This window comes from Haliaeetus albicilla, chromosome 5 (genome assembly GCF_947461875.1).
Source record: "Haliaeetus albicilla chromosome 5, bHalAlb1.1, whole genome shotgun sequence".
In the NCBI taxonomy this organism is placed as follows: Eukaryota; Metazoa; Chordata; class Aves; order Accipitriformes; family Accipitridae; genus Haliaeetus; species Haliaeetus albicilla.
In genome coordinates this window covers 14,245,289-14,265,029 of record NC_091487.1, presented here as the reverse complement: position 1 = coordinate 14,265,029, position 19,741 = coordinate 14,245,289, and the positions used below count along the sequence as shown (strand labels likewise).

Sequence of the window (19,741 nt, the reverse complement as noted above, 5' to 3'; positions counted from 1 at the left end):
TAATTAAAAAGGAATAGCAAGCAAATACTCTGTAAATATCTCCCTGGAGGAAGAAATAGGTACTTAATAACGGAGGATCGCTGGAGAAAGCAAGTGTTTAATATGTTTGCTTTATGCTGTGATTTCAGTCATAGCTTAGCCTCGTCCTAAGCAGCACTTCCCATCCCATAGCAGTACTGCTTATCTTATTTTAGAAAGCCCTCTCTTCAGGCTGGCTACTCAGTCCTGTCTCTGTCCCACCTCTTGAGTTGCCTGGGTACAGTTATTTTTGTAGCTGTGTCTGAGATGAGTATTAGGGGCCTGTTGCATCAGGAAAACAACCAAGCAACCTCATATATAAACAAAACGAAGCAGAGTTTGCTTGGGTCTTCTTTTCCCCCCCAAAGTTGATCTGTTCCCCAAAGAGGCTCACTCTGTGATAGCCCAAACTTTTGCAGAGTCTCAGCTCAAGAGGCAGTAACAAGTGGCTGTGCTATGGGTGGCAGAGGAAGGACTGTTTGTGTCAGCGTTGCTGCCGAAGGAGTGAGTGCTTGTGTAACCACAGCCTCAGTCTGTTCCAGCAAGCTCATCTGCAGTCAAAGCTAACGTAGCTCATGCCAGGAGCAACAGGCTACAAAAATCATATTTGAATGGGTTGGAAAGTACTTGAGGGTTTATTCCACTGTAGACATGGAGCTAGGATTGAACACCAAAGAAATTGGGAAAAATGGTCCAAAAAGTACCTTCCAGATAGCTACTGTTTGGAAAAAGATCTGATGATTGTACAGCAGTTCCCATCACTAGTGAGACTGATGTCGGTCAGCTCCCTTCAGTTCAGGTAGAGTCTCAGTGGGAGCTCCTCATCCAGTATTTGGATTCCCACATCAGAAAAATGAGTAGCACCTGGAGAAGGTCTAGGAAATATGATGCATGAAGAAAGACTACAGGAATTAGGGCCATTAAGACTAGAAAGACTGATAGAAGACATAACTATAAAAAAGACACCTGTCAGGAATAAGTTGTTTTCTAATTTCTTACTACGTTCCCTGGTTTGAATCCATTACTCCTATATGAAGAGGAAAATTGTTCCCCATGTCCATAGCAGATCTGAGAAGAAGGAATTGGTTTAAATTGCAAAGAAAGAAATTCAGTATAATTATCAGGAAAAGCTTTCTTAATAGAATAGGTAATGATATGTAGTTTGCCTTTGGAATTTCCATTACTGAATGTTTGAAAAGAGATACCTACCTCATTCCTGACATAGTCTCTTTGTCTACAGTTTGCAAGAGTTCCTCTTCTAGATCCCTATTTAACCCTATTTTTCAATGACCCTATAAATTATTACATTTCATTGAGATCTATGGGATAACTAAAAGTATAACAAAGTGTAAATATGTATAAATATTTTCACCTACACATAAGTATTTAATTATTTTGAATATGTATTTATATGTTTCTCATGTTGGTTGGGCAATGCATTAATATTTTCCATGTTTTGCCTCAGAATGGAGGAAGTAGTCTGTGCTCCGTGGATGACTCAAATGACCACGTGCTTTCTGTGTGGGACTGGCAGAAAGAAGAAAAGCTGGCAGACGTCAAGGTGTTGCAATAAGATATTTTGTACTACTTGCTTGTATATAGATCTGAATTTCTTGTCATAAAATGTCTTTCTATATTTAACTTCTTGTGCCTTTTTAACACTTTCACTTTATAAAAGGCAAAGAACATGAAGAAAGGGAATATTTTCTTTCTGTTGAGATTATCCCAGTAGTTTGGTTTTTTTTTTAAATTTTGCTATTGTTGTCATTCTATAATTGATTAGAAAAGTCTAGGCAGCAATGATAGGAGCATGTGCAGAAAAAGAAATGTCTTAAACTAATCTTTTATGTGTAGAACTTCTCATTATGTGACATGGTTTTGAAGGATAACTTTTGATGCTAACTTATAAAAACATAAAATCTTTTGACTTCAAAGTGTTATACCGAAAGTATTCCAGACTACATTAATAAATGAATAGCTCAGAATTTTTCTTATATCAGGAGTATCAGTTTATCTAACTAGAGAACGATTTCATACTGTTTTGTTTTCTTTGAATTTTAAATTTTGATACAATGTTTTTCTTTTTCCTTCCAAGTGCTCTAATGAGGCTGTATTTGCTGCAGATTTTCACCCTACTGATACAAACATAATAGTTACTTGTGGAAAATCACACCTTTATTTTTGGACACTAGAAGGGAATTCCCTTATTAAAAAGCAAGGATTATTTGAGGTAAAATAAAATATTTCCTTAATTTTATGTTTATAGTAATGGTACATTCATACAGAAATAAGCGTTAATAAGGTTTGAGTAAATCAAAACAACCGATCATTATTAAACTTGAATTTTTGCAGAAACTCAGGTAGCATTCATGATATGGCACAGAGAACTTTTCCGGGGTAAAACTTCCACAATGAGATTTTGAAATGCAATTACCATTTTCTTCCTTGCAGAGTGTTTTTTTCCTTCCTAGAGTGATTCATGCTGGGTTTTATTTTGTTAGAGTAAAGACTTGCAAAACCCCATAAATTACGTGAATATGAATATTCTTCCTTCTTCCTCTGTTCTGCTCAGATACATACACATATGTAATTCAAATACAGATTGAGCTGGCCACTATTTGGTAAATAGCATTTTCATTTCACGGTCTTGATTTGGTTTTGTTCTTAAATATAGACTAAGCTCTACAGCAGCTGCCTGCACAAATGAGGGATGGTGGTGACTGCAGATAACTCCAATAAGGCCTAGTTAACCGCTTGTGGAGTCGTGGCTCACAAGTGTAGTCAAAACAACTACTTTGCAATGTCAATTAATATACTTCATGTGAAATCAGGAGGAGATACTGAGATAATGCATTTAATTTTTGTTACATTTTATTTTTCATTCATTTTTAACATCTAAGCTACTTGGGCAGATTTCTGCCTATGTTATGGCTCTGTTATTCTCGATGCTTGTTCCAGATGGAGAAGTGTGGTGCCCCTAGTTGAGAACAGTTCTTAGTTTGAGGGAGAAAGAGGCCGTACACACTGGTAGACAACAAACATTGTAAATAGTGTCCTTAGAAGCTACTAGCTAGTGAATTTTTTTTTCCCCATTACACTGTTTTCTTGCTGTCAGTATCTTAAATGTAGGGTCTCAAAGCAACGTTTCCGTTACTGAACCTTAGGATTCTTTCAAGAGATGATTTCTTAATTCTTACACTACAGGCAAACTCTCTAATTTTGGAGTTAAAAATTACAGTAATAAAGCTTGTTTATATCTTCAGCCATTCCTAAATACTTAAAGCCTTTAGGATTATGTGGGAGTTGGGGGATTCGGTTTATCTCAGAGCATTGCTGGTCTTGTGTTAAAAGTTGGCAGGCCTTCTCACTCGCTCTGTCCACAACTTGTAATGAAAGGGTGCAGGACTGGGCCACCAACCTCAGCTGATACATCTTTTGCCCTTGCACAGATTAACTGTTTAGACCGTAGGAACGTGTTTAACACCTGTGTAGATATTTAAGTAATAATAGAGCTGTACAAGACTAAACTAATTTACTCAAATGCGGATAGTTAAAATGAATGGGTTGTGTGTTGCTGTGAGTGTATATTTTTCATAACCATACAGAAACAAGAGAAGCCAAAGTTTGTCCTGTGTGTGACCTTTTCTGAAAATGGTGATACTATTACAGGAGACTCAAGCGGAAACATTTTGGTTTGGGGGAAAGGTAAGACAAGATTGAAGTTAATAGCGAAATTTTAATATAAAAGACTGTGAATTTTTACATGAGTGTAGCCTCACTTTAAGAATAAAAAATTTTGTTTATCTTGAGTTCTTTCCCAAGATCAATCCAGCAGATTATGTCTGGGTTCTCCTCTATGAGCACCTAAAGAACATACTGCTAGAGCACAAAATTCTATAGAATGTGTTCCCTATGGTCAAATGTTGAATCATACAGCTATGCCAGCATGTATGGCTTTTACTGACGTAAGAAAAGGCAGGAAAAGTTCTTTTCCTTAATCATTGTGTGATAGTAAGAAACACTGTTAATGTAATTCATGATCTCCGGTCTCCTGTGCTGTCACTCTGTAGTGTTTGCAAAAATTATGCCTATTGACATACACTTTTAAAAAGACAACAAATAGCTTTATTTATTTTCCTAGGAAGCCAAGCTAAAATATATGCAGATCTAATTGAATTCCTCAGCTTTATTTCAAAAGAACAGATGGATAGGACGAACTTCTTAAAAAGCATTTTCTAGTAGGAAAAGACTTTTTTTTTTTTTTTTTTTTTTTTAGAAAGCAGAAGGCAATGCCTGCCGGAAGGCAAACAGCAGCAACATCCTAAACGTTTACTTAGTGTGTGAGATGCCATGCATAGGAATAAGGAGAATCCCCTAAAGGAGGCCTTATTAGTAAAGGAAGAAGGGATATAGATGACAGCTGCTTCTTATTTACTCAGTGCCTTCTGCCAAGATACTCCAAAGGATATAAGACCTGGGAAGCAACGTGGTGAATCAGTTACACAGCTGAGCCTTACTGAGCTGTTTTTTGTAGACTTTTTTTCATCCAAGGACTATCAGGCAGTTATCTCCTTGTGATTTTGACCGAGACGCTACTGTTGAAGAAAGGGGTGGAGATGGTGCTTGTAACTCACTTCCTCTTTTATTTCCCTTTTCTTTTTCCTATGATAGTTTAAAGCAAGGCACTTGAACACTTTTCCTTCCAAATGGAGTTTAGAAATTGCAGAGTCCCATCTCCTCCCTGTTCTTGGTTGTTGTTTTGCACTGCCAACGGACAAGGGAGGCAGTGGCAGCTGCTGGCATGGTAGGGTCAGTGCACTGCTCGGGAGCCCATTTGCCTTCATGCCGGTAGACTAATTTCTGCCTTGACTGCAAGCAGCCTCTTCTGCCCTTTCTCCCAGGAATGAAAGGGAATTCTTTGTGTGCTGCAAGATCTCCTCACCTCTGCCAGTTCTTTTGGGTTGGACAAAAATGTTGTTCTTGTTTTTCTATATGTTGTTCTTGTTTTTCTATATGTCTTCACTACTTTTGACTCAGAGCTCTATGTTGAAGCGAGGGCTCCTTCCACCAGGTCAGAGTAGCCTTAGCAAAAGGACAATTATAACGGAAAAAGCAGTTGTTTCTTCCTAACTTGCATCAGCCCCTTGCTTGAGCTAAACATAAAGTTAGCCAAGCTTTGATGCACATTTCAGTCATAGAATTACTAGTAATCATTTCTTTATACTTCATAATAGTAACAGTTCATCAAACTAGAGATACTTAAACTAATGTAGCTAGTTTTGACGGTGTTTGGAGCCTAAGAAGGTACTTGAACAAGCCAAATTCATCAGTAAAGAAGTACAGGCTCTTTGGGAGGGTGATTCAGCACCTTCTGCCAGACGTACAAAGACCTCTAGCTTACTTGGGTTTTGGTGCAAGTTTGGTGTCTGGAGACTGTGGAATATCCTTGAAGGATAACAAGCGACTGGGTTATGGTTTCTTTGTTGATAAGGTGCGTAGTGCTACTGCAGGTCAAATGTCATGTCAAACGGTTTAGCTTAAACCCCCATGAAAGTTTAAATGAACCTATTTTACTTTGTGTTTGAACTAGGCTGAGCGAGTATGTATACTTGTCATTTTTGAGATGGGGAAATATGTTCTTAAGATGTACTAATTCAGTCTCTTCTGTGAGTCTGTGCATTTTGGTGCAACACTCCATGCTGCCCATTACCATTATTTAGGTATAATCCTTGACAGGTAGTAGAGAAATGGAGAAAAAAAACTGGGGAAAAAGGAGCTATTAAGCTGAGTATTTCAGTAGTAATGTCTTTTTTCCATCTGTCTAGGTACCAACAGAATAAGCCACGCAGTTCAAGGGGCACATGAGGGTGGAATTTTTGCGCTGTGTATGCTGCGAGATGGCACATTAGTATCAGGAGGAGGAAAAGACCGAAAGCTGATATCTTGGAATGGAAACTACCAAAAACTTCACAAAACTGAGGTGATATCACCTATCTTGAAATTACTCTGCTACTCAAAATGAAATTTTAGCTCTCTTCTGAACAGAGCTTTTTAAATCAGTTTTTTTCTTATGGATGTGTATTTTGTGGAGAAGCAAATCAATGGTAAAATGCAGTATCATTTGAGTCATCAGGTCATTCCTATGATAGCCTATTCATTAACATAGCATTTCCTTTTTAAGATCTACGGTAACTGGAAAACAAATCTTGTATTCATACTTTTTCATATTATTTCTTCCTTTCTTTGCAATTAATAATGTGAGGTAATTTTTCACTTCAGAGTATTACAATATTAAAAAGTTTTTGTAATTTCCTCTTTTCCAGAATGATGTGAGGGCTTCTGGGGGTTTTTAGTACTTACATTTTTCATTAATTTCTTGGTTAGTGTTCTTTATTTAAAAAAGAAATTCTGAAAATGAATTCAGTTGCTATGTAGGAACTTGAAAGATTAAAGCAGAATTTGTTTGGACAGAACTACATGACTGTTTACATACTGAATGTAAGAGAACAATCAAAACTCTGAGGAAGGGTTTCAACTCTACTATATATTATTAGATGTTGCAAATATATATGGAACTGGAATGGCATGTCTGTCTTGGTAATTCAGTTTTTAACACAGCACAAGGTACATGCTTATGCTGTTTCTAACCACGGTGTCCTTCTTTTTCTCTTATTTGTTCATATAGTGGTATTCCTTGTTGTTTTAAATTTCACGTCTTCCCTTGAACTTTATATTGGAGATTTGCACTGACTCTTTCAGAACCTAGGCTGCAATTAAAGAAACATTCCTTGCAAGAAAGTACTATAAAGCTTGACACTATCTCTGAGTAGAAATGCTTAGTCTGATACCATAGCTGCAGTTAAAATATGATCAAGTTAGCACAGCATGACGGAACCTTTTCTGTTTGTTGAAATACTTGGTTTATCTGTACAGAGTATTCTGCAGATAAGGATGTCTTTTCTTGTAGTGTTATAAAGACAGTTACTGAGCTGATGCAAGTTGTTATAAACTTTTGAAAGTCAGACATATATATTCAACCATTTCATTTCTTCTCTGCGCAACACTTATTAAAATGCATTTGCTATGCCATATGTCTTTAAAAATAGCAACGCTTGAAAAATTGTCTGACTTATCTCTTTGTCTGTTATGACCACAGATTCCAGAGCAGTTTGGTCCAATAAGAACAGTAGCAGAGGGAAAAGGGGACGTTGTATTAATAGGAACCACTAGAAACTTCGTCCTACAGGGCACACTATCAGGAGATTTTTTCCCAATTACCCAGGTAAGCTGTTGCCTTACCAGAACATTTCTAAGTGCGTAATAGCAGTAAAGGTATTGCTTAAAGTTAAGTTTCATAAATATGCATCTATTTGATTTATTATTACAGTACTTTTGGCAGTAAATAACATAAATATGCATCTATCTAAGCCAATATATTTTTGTAATGCTTTAATATATAGTTTGGTCATTTTAATCCTGTTTAAAGATGTTTAGTTTTTGATGGTACTGTCCTTCTTGTCAAGAAATGTTTCTGCTTGTGTAGGGTCACACTGATGAGCTTTGGGGTCTTGCAGTCCATTCCTCTAAACCTCAGTTCTTCACTTGTGGACATGACAAACACATTACCCTCTGGGATGCTACCACACATCGTCCTATCTGGAACAAGATTATAGAGGTATAAATTTATTAAACACAACTCTACTCATCTTACAGAACTCCTCAAGTAATTTGAGTTTTTCATGAGATTATTGATTAAAAATATCTTAAAGTATTAACTTGAGGAAAAAAATGAGAGTCATAAAATTTGTCTTTCTGAAAATGGATGTAAAATTCTTAAAAACAAGAATTTCAAACCCTTAACCCAGTTATATGGATCTATATGCTGTATCATATAGAAGTGTACAGTGCTGCTGATGTTTTTATTTTTTTAATAGGAAGAGAACCACAAATATAAAGCTAGGAAATGTTTATCGTTTAGAAGTAGTTGTGATGAGGATTACTACCATCCTGAGCATGATAGTCAGAATTCAGAAGGAAAAGATTTTTTTGGTGACATTTTTGGCCTTCTTAATTTATTTTTTATAATTTATTAGTATTTTTATACATCCTGTTCACAAATAAACAAATGTGGTTTTTGGATTTCACTTCCTGTCTCTGGTATGAAGCTTGGTGTTTAGGTACTGAAGGAATACTGAGTGGAGGTTCAGTTTTATACTGTGTTTAAGCATTCAGTTGTGTATCTGCAGACTCCTAATAGCTTTGTGGTAACATGTGGTCTTGATTGCTACATGTATCACTAGGAACTGATTTTTTAGCATACGTTTTTTGACACCTGATCACTTTTCTAAATATTTACCCATAAAAAGACATTGGCTTATCTCCTAGAGACAGTGGTCTTGCTTTTATATCTCTATTTTGAGATGCTACTATCACTTTTTTTTTTCCAAACAGTCTTCTCTCTACGTGTTTTTTTAATAGGTGTGAGAGTATGCTTTTTTGGAGATACATGTACTGATCACAATGAACAAGTTACTTCTCAGTCTTTCTTATCTGCCCTCTGTACAGTGGAAAAGTTCAAAAATTACTTCAGGAAAAAGAAAACAGTACCTGGTGTAGATATGTATCCAATACACAGGTTTGCAGATCAAATTGTAGCCGGTAACTTATAGATGACCCTAATGTTGCTGACAAAAGTGCTTTCTGTGTGATATAGTAAATAATCCTTTATTAGTTTACATGAAGTTTTGAAAATCTTAATTATGTGACTTCTTTTCATAAAAAGATTGTTCATTTTCAGGCCTACATAACACTTTAAGTTAAAGCTAGTAGTGATAACACTTAGTGAATACAATGCATCTGCAATAAGTATATGCTGTGGCATCAGGTTGATGCAGTCTTAACAGAATAGCGTTTGCCAAACTGTCTCATAGTATCCCACTCCAGTTGTATGCACTTGTTAAATCACGCTTGCTTGGTGAATGTGGAAATTGGAATTTATTCTGTCTAACCAAGGTCATACATTCTAAGATCCATATTTTTGTTGACATGGGAAGCTTCTAAATTGACTGGAGAGACCAAATCACTAGTTACTGCCCCAGAGATGGAGCCGTATTTTCACAGTTCAGTGCCTGGGCTGTAAAGACAGATTGGCCTGTAGTATAAGGACTTAAAAGAAAGAAAAACAAAAGCAGATTTTTTAATGTAAAAAAATGGAAATCAATAATACTAAGAGTTTGGCCTGAGAGGCAGGCAGATAAGTGTGTTTTTCCTACCTCTTGAACATTTTAGGCTTTAAGATATGTTAATATGATTTGGTTTTAAAAACAAGCTCTCTCCCCTTCAGTCTTTAGGAATAGTGTAGCTGGGCCTTAGGGGAATGGTCTATCTTGAGATGCACCAAAATCTTAACGTGCTTGCAAATCCCTTGAACTGTTACCAAGATGCCAAATGCAAGATAAAATAAATACCAGCACACTTGGGCTATGAACTTCAGTGATAAAACGTATTTTTAAAAATCAGTGAGTAGTTATAAACCAGATTTTCCAGGATCTGTCTTGGTAGACTCTCAAAAACAAAGATAGACCTGGTGCCTTTTTTTGTTTTGAAATACAGCAGTAGCAGTGTACTATATTGTACTGTATGGAATATGAACACATTCGATTGCAGCAACTCCTTCACATTCAATTCAGAGTGACAAACAGTGACACGACTGGAAACTTACATAGGCCTTTATCATAGTTTTTTTTGTGGAGATTTAGTTTGATTATTTAGAAATGGTGCATGACTAGTTTTGTGCAAGTCTTATTTATAAATATCCCGAAGTGGAAAGTAAAATTATGGGTACCATTTTTATGCTTTCTTAATAAATTTCTTTTTTGTTGGAAAAAAATCATTGTGTAGTTCAGTTGCAGGTACTAATGTGATCCTTTACTCTGCTCACTGTAAAGGTGTATGTTTTTGTATACTTGCATACACTTTCAAAAAAGCTGGGAGAATAAGAAGTTAGTACTTCTGATATATTTCTCATTACAGGAGGAGGGCTTATAGTCATGGAGAGAAGTGCAAAATTTGGCCCTTTGCTCCTTTGCAGTCTAAAGAAAAGAGCATTTAGAAGTCCAAGTTGATAGTGAAACATCATTAGTGGAGATAAGTACAATATGGGGAACAGGAACAAATCTATTAATCAGATAAGGTGCTATCTCAGAAATAAAGTTACTTAAGTAATCATCAACTCAAAAAAGGACATAATTTCCACTGTTTTATCCTTGTCCTCTGAAAAACAGAACTGGAGTTTAGCTGATTGACTTACAGTGAGCTTCAATTAATATTTAGCTGTGGTTTTGCAAATATAAGACGCTCTCTAAGAAGGTGTTGTTATTGAAACATTTAAGAAACTGCTTTATTTACCTTGATGCTTTTGAAAAGGTTGATGGCAACAGCAGTAGGACTATTAAACTAGATTTAGGTTTATTTCTTTTCCCCTCCAAGTACACACCACTTCATTAAGACAAGATTTCTATTATCAATCTTGACAATAATCTCCTTATTAATGACTTGAAATGTCTGAGATTGTTTCATGAATCAGTGACTGATTATCTAGAGTAAATAAATCATTTCATGTTAAACTATTTTTGTCATAGAGATCTATGTAAAAGCTTTTTAACGTAGTTATGAGTACAAGTTACTGCTCATTAAATTCACAGTTTGAACCTCTGATTTATTCAAGAGAATGTTTTAGCACTTACTATGAAATTATACTTTAAAAAAATTAGCAAATTTTCCTTTCTGGACTACTGTAGTGGTTTAGAATGTGTATAGAAATCCTGGATCTCAACAATTCTCTGAAATTTCTTTAGCGTTAGTAATGTCTTTGAAATTAGTCACTAGTTTCAAATTAATGAGAGTATCCCTTACACCTAGCCTCTAGGGCTAGTAATTACAACTTGCAAAAAATGTGAACAAGTTTACTAAAATGGCTACAATGTGATACTATTTTAGAATATAGAAAATCAAGGACATAAGTTTTTCTGTGAGATATGTTACTGGATTTTTTTTTGCTTACATTTCTAAATTATTTTTGGCAGGTATCAGAAAAAATAAGCTATTTCTTTTGGGACTTTCTGCTATAACCTGAAAAGTTCTGGAGCTCATTCTTTGTAACTGAACAAGTTACCTTGTTTTTTAGGCATATGTTTAAATTGCAAGAAGAACACTGCAATTCTACCTGTCTCCATAATAATACACCATACAAAGTAAAATGTTTTAAAATTGTGTATCAAAATAAGAAACCCAGTTTATGCCCTTAATTTCCCCCTAAGCTGCAACAGGCAGGTGCTGAAAAAGGTGGTGGTGTGCGTAGAAGTTAGGCTTTAATCCTCCATGCAAAGTGATACCTACCTTTGTTGAAGAAGGTACTTGCTTGTCCTTTAGACAGTAGGTAAACTGCAGCTTTGATACTTAATTCTTAGGTCAGCTCTAATTTAATAAGTTATTTTTATCTCTTACTTGTTTGTGATTTGTTGGGAAGCTGCCTTTGCCAATGTTATGTTATGAAATCACTTGCCAAGTTATTTTTAGATAGTGAAGAAAAGAAAACAGTGGCCTTATATAGAGGGAAAAAATCTATTGGGTAATATTTCAATCAGTTAAAAATGTTTTTTTCCCTCAAGTTTGTATTTAAAAAAACAAACCCCAAACCCCCCAAAATCAACAAGAGAGACTTACTCTGTTCCTGAGACAGATAGTTGAACAGTGTTTTTGTGATAACTTGGACTGGTAAAACAGTGTGCTTCCTTCTGAAACATTTTAGGATCCTGCACAGTCTTCAGGTTTTCATCCTTCAGCACCTGTTGTTGCAGTAGGGACGCTGACCGGCAGGTAAGATGCGCAGAGCTACAGCTTGGGCACCAACAAACGCTACATGATTTTTCCAGCTCATGTCCAAGTTCATGTTCTTGTTTTGCAGATGTATGCATGACATATATTCATCCCCTATTGATTTCTGTTGAATTTCAGAGTGAAATTTGTTTGTATTGCCTTAGTGCCTAGAAACCCCAGTCTTGGACCAGTACCCCATGTTTGCCAAGCGTTGCATGAACACAGAAGGAAGAGATGGTTTCTGCCCTGCGAGAGCGGCAGTCTAAGATCAGTGCCAGGAGATGGATGTGGACAGGGCAGGAAGCCTAGGTTAGCAGTGAGACCTTGCGTGGGAGGTGCTGTCACCGTACCAGTGACTTAAATGTTAAATCCTTGTGTCCATTGTGGCAAAGGAGAGGCTAAGAGGAGTCTGAGATAATGAATTAACTTTGCAGATGTGCACGGAGATCTTCTCTGAGGCCTGTAGGGCAGCATAGAGGAAATCGCATAGAAAAAAGTTGCTCATTGGAAAATTTAGCAAGCGGTTTATTATCTCTAATGCAGAGACAACCAGAGGTTTTAACAAAAATTTGGCAAGTGTTCCACTGTGCTAGACATAGTGTAAGAATGCATATTAAGAGACTTGTTCTGCCTGAAAAGGCATAAACAAGACAGACAAAACCGAGATGAAAGATAGTATCTCCTTTTTACAGGGCAGATTGAGCCCTTGGTCACACAGTGAGTCAACGGCAGACCCTGGGTTTAACCTTGGTTGTCTGTCGTAGGAGGAAGGAGTACCTTCACTGTAACTTCGTCCTCTCCTTTAATGTCACTTGAGGGCAGACTTTGCTGTTAGTATTGAAGACAGTTCCACTTAACTGAGAACATATAGGATGCTCACAGGTTCTGAGCCAAGATTATTTGGGATTGCATATCAATCCTAAATAAATAAAGGATTTACTTTAGTTACAAAATTTACTTTATGTACTAAATAAAGTAAATCAAAAGGAGAAGCTTTGAGAGGAATCTTTACTTTGTCTTTAAGAATTTGATGCAAGTATTGAAATGCAAATTTTATCTTTGTCCTTTCTGCACATTCCCACAAATTAAATTTTGGTTCATTAAAATTAATTAATTAAAAATTATTAAATTAATTAACTTTAAAATAAATTAATAAATAAAGCTAATCCTTCTATCAAAAGAGAATGGTCCTGATTCTTGCTTGTGTTTTCCTTTGCTCTGGGGTTTAATGTAGGCATCAGTTTAAACATCAGCATAGCATAGAGGAGGGTCATTAAAGGAGAAAGGTCATTGTATGTAATGCTTACTTTATTCTAATGCATGACACATAGTAAAATGACTAAAATCTGAAGACTGATATCAGGGTCAATTTCTGATCATTTTTCTGGTTAAAAAACATGGGAAAGAAACTATCCTTGTGTTAAAGTAAAAATAAACCAAACCAATTAGCAGTTGCTGTTTTTCTTTTCTTGGTGTAAAACTTATGCTATTTTGACAGAAGAAAAGTTGGTCAAGATTACAGTAGATTTAAATTCCTTATGGAACGATTTATTGGCCTCTTTCTGTATTTACAACAGGTGGTTTGTGTTTGACACAGAAACAAAAGACTTGGTCACTGTACACACAGATGGAAACGAACAGCTGTCTGTAATGCGTTACTCACCAGGTTTGAGAGTGTTTATTTACTGGTTAAAAAAAAGCATTGAATTTTTCTGTTAAATTTGGGGTTGGTCTGTTTTAAAATAACTCCCCACTTGCCATACTGAAGTTGAAAATAAAAATGCAATGAAACATGGGCAACACTGAATGGGTGGTGTCTTCAGCTCTAGTTTTCTTTTCCCTCCCTCCCCTCCTCCCTCTTCCACATGTTCAATATGGTTTCAGTGGGAAGAAAAAAAACAAATATGACTTAACTGTGCAGGTTATTGCAGTCAGGTTAGCCCTAAATGGACTGTAGCTGCTTCCAGAAGTGTCATGTGTTTTTAACAGTAATATTTGCTGTGTAAACTTGCTGTTTTGTAATCTTGAAACATGCATCAATATGCAACTGAAAAAGAAAAAGCAGAATTTTATTTTTTCATTTTTCTGTATCAAGGCCTTTAAGAACAGTTCCTCTTGTCTGACACACTAACTTTTCAAAATTAGCCTAAGTTTTTTCTTACAGGAATAATTATAGTTCACTTTTGTGTTTATAGATGGAAACTTCTTGGCAATAGGTTCCCATGACAACTGTATTTATATATATGGCGTAAGTGAAAATGGAAGAAAGTACACTAGAATTGGCAAATGTTCGGTAAGTAACCTTCTTTCCTCCTGGTTCAATATTAACAACTTAAGTATGTTTTGTAGCACTGTATTAATACTGTCACATAGAGAGATACTGTTAGTGCAGTTAATAGAATATTTTTCTCTTTGTAGGGTCATTCCAGCTTCATTACTCATCTGGATTGGTCTGTTAATTCACAGTATCTTGTGTCTAATTCAGGAGACTATGAAATCTTATACTGTGAGTAAGAATTATATTTAGTCCTTTTGTGCAAAGTTCAGGCAGTCTAATACAGATTTAAAATTTAAATGAGACCATATAACTGCCAAGATAAACCATATGTTTTAATTCATCTGGTGCAATAAAAAAATTATATAATTTGAGAATTAAAAATGTTACTATGTGGTTGTTCTTTTTCTTTTGTAGGGATCCCCTCTGCTTGTAAACAAGTTGTGAGTGTTGAAACAACTAGAGATATAGAATGGGCCACTTACACCTGTACTTTGGGATTCCACGTGTTTGGTAAGCGTCGTTACTCTGACAAGTTCTTACCATTCTTGTTATTAACAAACACTTGGATTGCCAACTTTTTCTTATGAAACATGACTATTCATATTTCAGGGAAAAATACAGCACTTCTGTTATGCCATTTTTATTACAATCTGTCCTCTTATTTCAATCCAGAAAGACTCCTATTTAATATTCTTGCTTCAAGTACAAAAATCAAATTACAACATAAGTGGGAGACAAGGAAGAAATCACATACTGCCCTTTCTGTCACACTAGAGCTGCTTCTCGTCATTTTTAGCAGTTACTGGGCCAAATCCCCTTACCAGGACCAGTTTCTTTTGCACTAGTTACTGTGCAAACACAAAATGGGTGACAGTCTCCGTCATTAAGTACTTATAATGTATTTTGATACAATATATAGCAGTTAAATTAGGTGAAAGGAATGCAAGAAGAAAAACGTAACAAAATCAGGATAGTTTGTTTCCATGGGACTTCTGCCAGTTTTGAAGGAGCTGCTTTCCCCAGTGTACTCTGAAGCTTTGTACTCATTCCACAGTGCATGCAGAACTAGACAGATCATTATAAAAGCTGAGTACAGGAAGCTTCAAATTTCTTGAGTCCTCCCAGTAAAACAGAAAGCCATGGTAGAAGTTCAGAGAAGAGTCTGGTTTAGTATAAGCAATAAGCAAGGAAGATTTTCACCCATGTTTCAAGTGGAATAGATGCAGTGATGTGTTTGAAGGCAGCCAGAAAGGACATGTTGTTAGAGCCTAAAGATGGGATGGCAGTAGCAATATGCTGGGAAGACACATTCAAATTTTGTATAATTTAACTGACAAGAAGTGCTTGGGTATCACTACAACATGCAGATTTAGTAAAAGGAGGAAATCCTGGAAGACTGGCTGCATGTTGACATACTGTGTTTCTCGTATGAGGGATGAAGGCCCTTATATTAACATATTCCTGGGGTTTGAGTATACCTGACACACAGTTACAGAGCTGCAAAGTCTTTGCATTTAGCATCTCAGGTTTAGATATTCTGAGATGCTAAATACTTTAAGTGAGTATTCCTGATATTATAATTTGGATTCATGCAAAATATCATGCTATTAGAATATGGGGCTGCTTTTGGTGCATAGAGAGTCATAGGAAAGGAGTGTCACATCTGAGAGGTTTTTTTCCCCTGCCTTGCAACAGATCAGCTTTTGGAGCCAGACTGTGGAACAAAATGATCTGCTGGGCTAATGGGGAATTTGTGGAAACTGCATATACATTTTTATACTTACAGTCCTCCATGCTGAACTGATTTATTGTAAGCTAAAGCAACAAGGATGAGGAATAAATAAAAGTAGCTGCTAGTTTTAATAATTATCACAATTACCATTTTAGTAATGTCATAGAGATTGTGAGGATGTTCATCAAATGAATGGAATTTTAAAGTAAAACGTTGTAACTTACTCAGAAAGAATATGCAATGCACAAGGACAGAACATGGTGCCATATATGCTGAGGATTCATAGCTATACAGTTAGGTTCAGACTGGGAAGTTACAAAGATAATGCTTAATAATTATAGATGCAAAAAAGAATATTAGTGGTGGCAGGGTTATGCTGTTGCCCATTCTTCCAGAAAGATCAAATTAATGGAATTTTTTTAATAGCTAGCAGAATCAGTCAAATCACAGGGATTGCTGAGGATGTGAGATTTTAATTATTCCAGTGTCTCTTGGGAAAGGAATTGCAGTACAGTGGCTAACCATCAAGTTCTCAAAATTCTTCTGATACAGGAAATAGATAAGCACCTAGAGGGGAGTTTCTTCCAGATTTGATTCTGGGGAGTTGGAAAGAATTTGCTGGAATGTGAATGCATCTTGTGTAGGAATGACTGTGGAATTAGGGAGGTGTGGTCCTTAGTATAGGAAGGAAAAAGAGCAGTGAAAGAAAAATAATGGACTTCAGGGAGGCAAACTGCGAAAATCCAAAGCCCTGTTAGGGAAGATCTGAACCTGGAGAAAAGGCGAGATCTGGTAGTTCCTTAGATAGTATGAAGCGCACAAACTCTGCCAGCCCAGAGGACAGATAGGAGTGGGAGCAAGACACAAATTTGGTTAAACTGTTGTTGACCTCTCCTACAAGGAAGAGGAATGTAGAAAGTAGAAGCTGTCGGAGGACCAAGGAGACACATAAACAAAGCCTAAACATAAATGCATACTTGTGACAAGTACAGAAATAATGGAAGGGCCAACGGCAATATTGGTCTGCTATGCGGAGAGGAGAGATGATGCTGCTAAAGCTGAAGTGTTAAAAAACCTGGCACTTTTTTTTTCTTTTTTAATGTGTCTTTATTAGAAGACTTACTACAATCTGATGGCTAACCCAGTTAGTACCAGTAATGAAAGGATAAGACCTCTGCTTTCAGTAGAGAAGGAGTAGATTGGAAAGTAGTTAGAAGTCAGATATCTTCAAAGTATCTGAGTGTAATGAACCTTGTTGTATCTGTAAAAACAACTGGCTAGCATAATCTTGAGACACTTAGTACTTATTTTCAGGACTTCACAGAGAACAGGAAAAGTTCTGGACAAATGGAGAATTATGAATGCAGTATCCACAGAATCATATGTTTACCTTTAGAGCCCATATGAAGAGGATAAATTGCAAAGTTAGTGGCTAGAATAATACACTGAAGAAGCTCATAAATTATAAATTGGAAACCAGTCTGGTAATGTTGGAAGTCACTCTACTTTTCAGTTCTTTGGGGCCTTAGAGCAGCCGGTATGAACAGTCTTCAAATGCTTGCTGGGATTGCCCCACTGGACACAGAAGAAGCAATCACATCATCAAGGCCATGATGCTTCTACTATATTGATTTTTCAGCAGCTACTGGCTGACTGAAACTAGGGATATTTTCTGACTCTAGTAGAATCACATAACAATCACAAATAGTATGCATAGCACTCGCAGATCAACATAACCAATACAGGGGAGAAGTGGAACATTGATCTGTTGAACACCTGTCTTCAAGCATGGGAACAGATTAGCCAGCCTGGAAGTGTTTAGAGATGATTCAACTGAAAATCAGCAGCATGTAAAGAAGCGTGTTCAAGGGAGGATATTTTAGTGATACAAACACATGTAAATATGAAGAACTAAAGACTTTAAAACACTTACTGATCTGTATGCTCTTGCAAGAGCCATATGCTCTGTATACACAATGAAGGCATCGGTTCATATCCCATGCCCAGTTTTGGAAAAATTAGTGTTTGAGGTGAAGGACAGGAACAGAAGAAATCTAAGATTCTGTGCAAAGCCTAACAACATTGCAAGCAAAGCAGAGCTCAGACTGGTTGAGTTCAAAACTGACTAGAAGACTGTACACTGAATATTATGTTTGTTTGAATGTATTTATTGATAGCATGGATGATAAAACAGCGTGTATAATTTGTAGGTGGCATGAAGCTGCAGGATTAGCAAGTTGTCTTGAGAAATAGAGGAATGGTATGAAAAAAGGAGGCAATTCAATGGAGACAAATAAGAGGTTACACACTTGAACAGCAGAACCCAGTTGTACAAATACAGAATGGAGAAGAGCAGGAAAGAGAGCAGATCTGCACAGAAAGATCAGATTACTCTTGCATGCAAACTGAACGTGATTCAACGGCGTTATGCTGTTGTAGGAAAGGCAGATGCATTAGTGGGATGTATAATGAAAAGGATGCCATGCAAAATGTGAAGTAATCATCCATTTATCAGTATCTGCTTCAGTCACAGCTGGAATAGCTGCTTCTGGTTTTTGCATGTTGGACCAACAGATACTGTGCTGACTAGCAAGAATAATTATCCATCTAAATCTTGTTCTGGGAGAAGAGATGTAATGAATGAATTTTAGAGGGGGGGGGGAAGCATGACATCAATCTTTAAATGAGAGAAAGGAAACGGTCTCTATGTCTGCAGAGGATGCAAAATAAATGGACTAATTTTTCAGCGAAGGGGATTCAGTTTACATATTCAGAAAAACTGACAGTGGGGGACTAGAGTAAATTTTGAAAGAGTACATTCTCAAAGAAAAACCCTGATATGATCCTTTACCCCTTTCAAAATGGCTATCTTGTTTCTTAAACTGTTTCATTTAGGGGTTATCTCCAGCTTGTCATAGTGATGTCTTGAGAAGACTTCTGCCTCTTTTCAGCTAGCATTTGATGTTCATACAGCCTCCTTTTTATCAAAGCAGTTATTTAAAACAGCTTTTCTGTGTCTCTTCATTCTACGTGTTCATAATTCCACGAGTAGCAATTACCGTGTTTCTTCTTTGCACCTTCCTTTTCTTTAAGCTTCTTTTTTACTGTCACTGATCTAGCTAAGAGGAGTTTCCACACACATCAGGAGAGTTAGGGGCAGTCCACAAATCAGTTCTTTCTGTTTCATTTTATTTACAACAATTTGTAATTCCTTATAAAGACATGGAATCGCTTCCTCTTAGTGCTTTTGAATTGCTGTGCAACGATGCAAAGACTGTATTTGGGAAGAATTACATGAAGATCGAAGGCTAGCTGTTTCCACAGTGCAGGGCAGATGCCCACTTTGGTGTTCTCAGTAGCCCAAAGAAGGGAAGCTGGAGGGTGCCTGCCCTGCCCGCAGGCATAGGCATCTTTCCAGGAGATGGGAGGGCAAGCAGGGGGAGTAGCAGCTCTCTCATCCTGACCTGTAAGAACAACGAAGGAAGAGCATGCACTCAAGTGGTAGGACTTCAGGGGGACACTGCAGAGGATGTATGACATAGGGACAGCCATTGAAAATCGTAACGCCAAGACAAGGCGGGGTTTTTGCCACATCATAATGGCAGAACACACGTTACAACTGACTATGTGGTCTCTGAAAGTTAGGTATCACTTATGTTGAGTAGGGATTAGATAAAATCTGAATTATGAAAATCATAACAAAACCCTCACAGTACTGCATACAAAAACCTGAAATTTCAATAAGTGGTTGGATTTTATTACAATTACAGTTTATTACAGGCAAGTATTCAGAGGCTTTAAAGAAGTGGTGCTGCCACGGTTTAACCCCAACCAGC

The 19,741-nt window shown here is 36.8% G+C and overlaps 1 protein-coding gene and 1 long non-coding RNA gene across 19 annotated transcripts in view; one reads left to right on the top strand and one right to left on the bottom strand.

Moving 5' to 3' along the window:
• Positions 1 to 19,741, top strand: part of EML1 (EMAP like 1) — a 131,078-nt gene that overhangs the window by 108,148 nt on the left and 3,189 nt on the right. For all 18 annotated transcript variants that reach the window (XM_069783487.1, XM_069783492.1, XM_069783490.1 and 15 more), the window contains 11 exons: positions 1,484 to 1,579; positions 2,114 to 2,248; positions 3,624 to 3,723; positions 5,844 to 5,998; positions 7,175 to 7,300; positions 7,562 to 7,693; positions 11,828 to 11,895; positions 13,473 to 13,561; positions 14,091 to 14,188; positions 14,314 to 14,401; positions 14,588 to 14,683. In XM_069783487.1, the coding sequence (XP_069639588.1) occupies positions 1,484 to 1,579; positions 2,114 to 2,248; positions 3,624 to 3,723; positions 5,844 to 5,998; positions 7,175 to 7,300; positions 7,562 to 7,693; positions 11,828 to 11,895; positions 13,473 to 13,561; positions 14,091 to 14,188; positions 14,314 to 14,401; positions 14,588 to 14,683 (1,183 nt within the window). The remainder of the gene's footprint in view (positions 1 to 1,483; positions 1,580 to 2,113; positions 2,249 to 3,623; positions 3,724 to 5,843; positions 5,999 to 7,174; positions 7,301 to 7,561; positions 7,694 to 11,827; positions 11,896 to 13,472; positions 13,562 to 14,090; positions 14,189 to 14,313; positions 14,402 to 14,587; positions 14,684 to 19,741) is intronic.
• On the bottom strand, positions 641 to 11,472 carry LOC138685428 (uncharacterized). The gene is made up of 3 exons (XR_011324675.1): positions 11,416 to 11,472; positions 8,626 to 8,718; positions 641 to 893 (listed from the first exon to the last, which is right to left on the bottom strand). It is a non-coding gene; the product is annotated as an uncharacterized lncRNA (long non-coding RNA).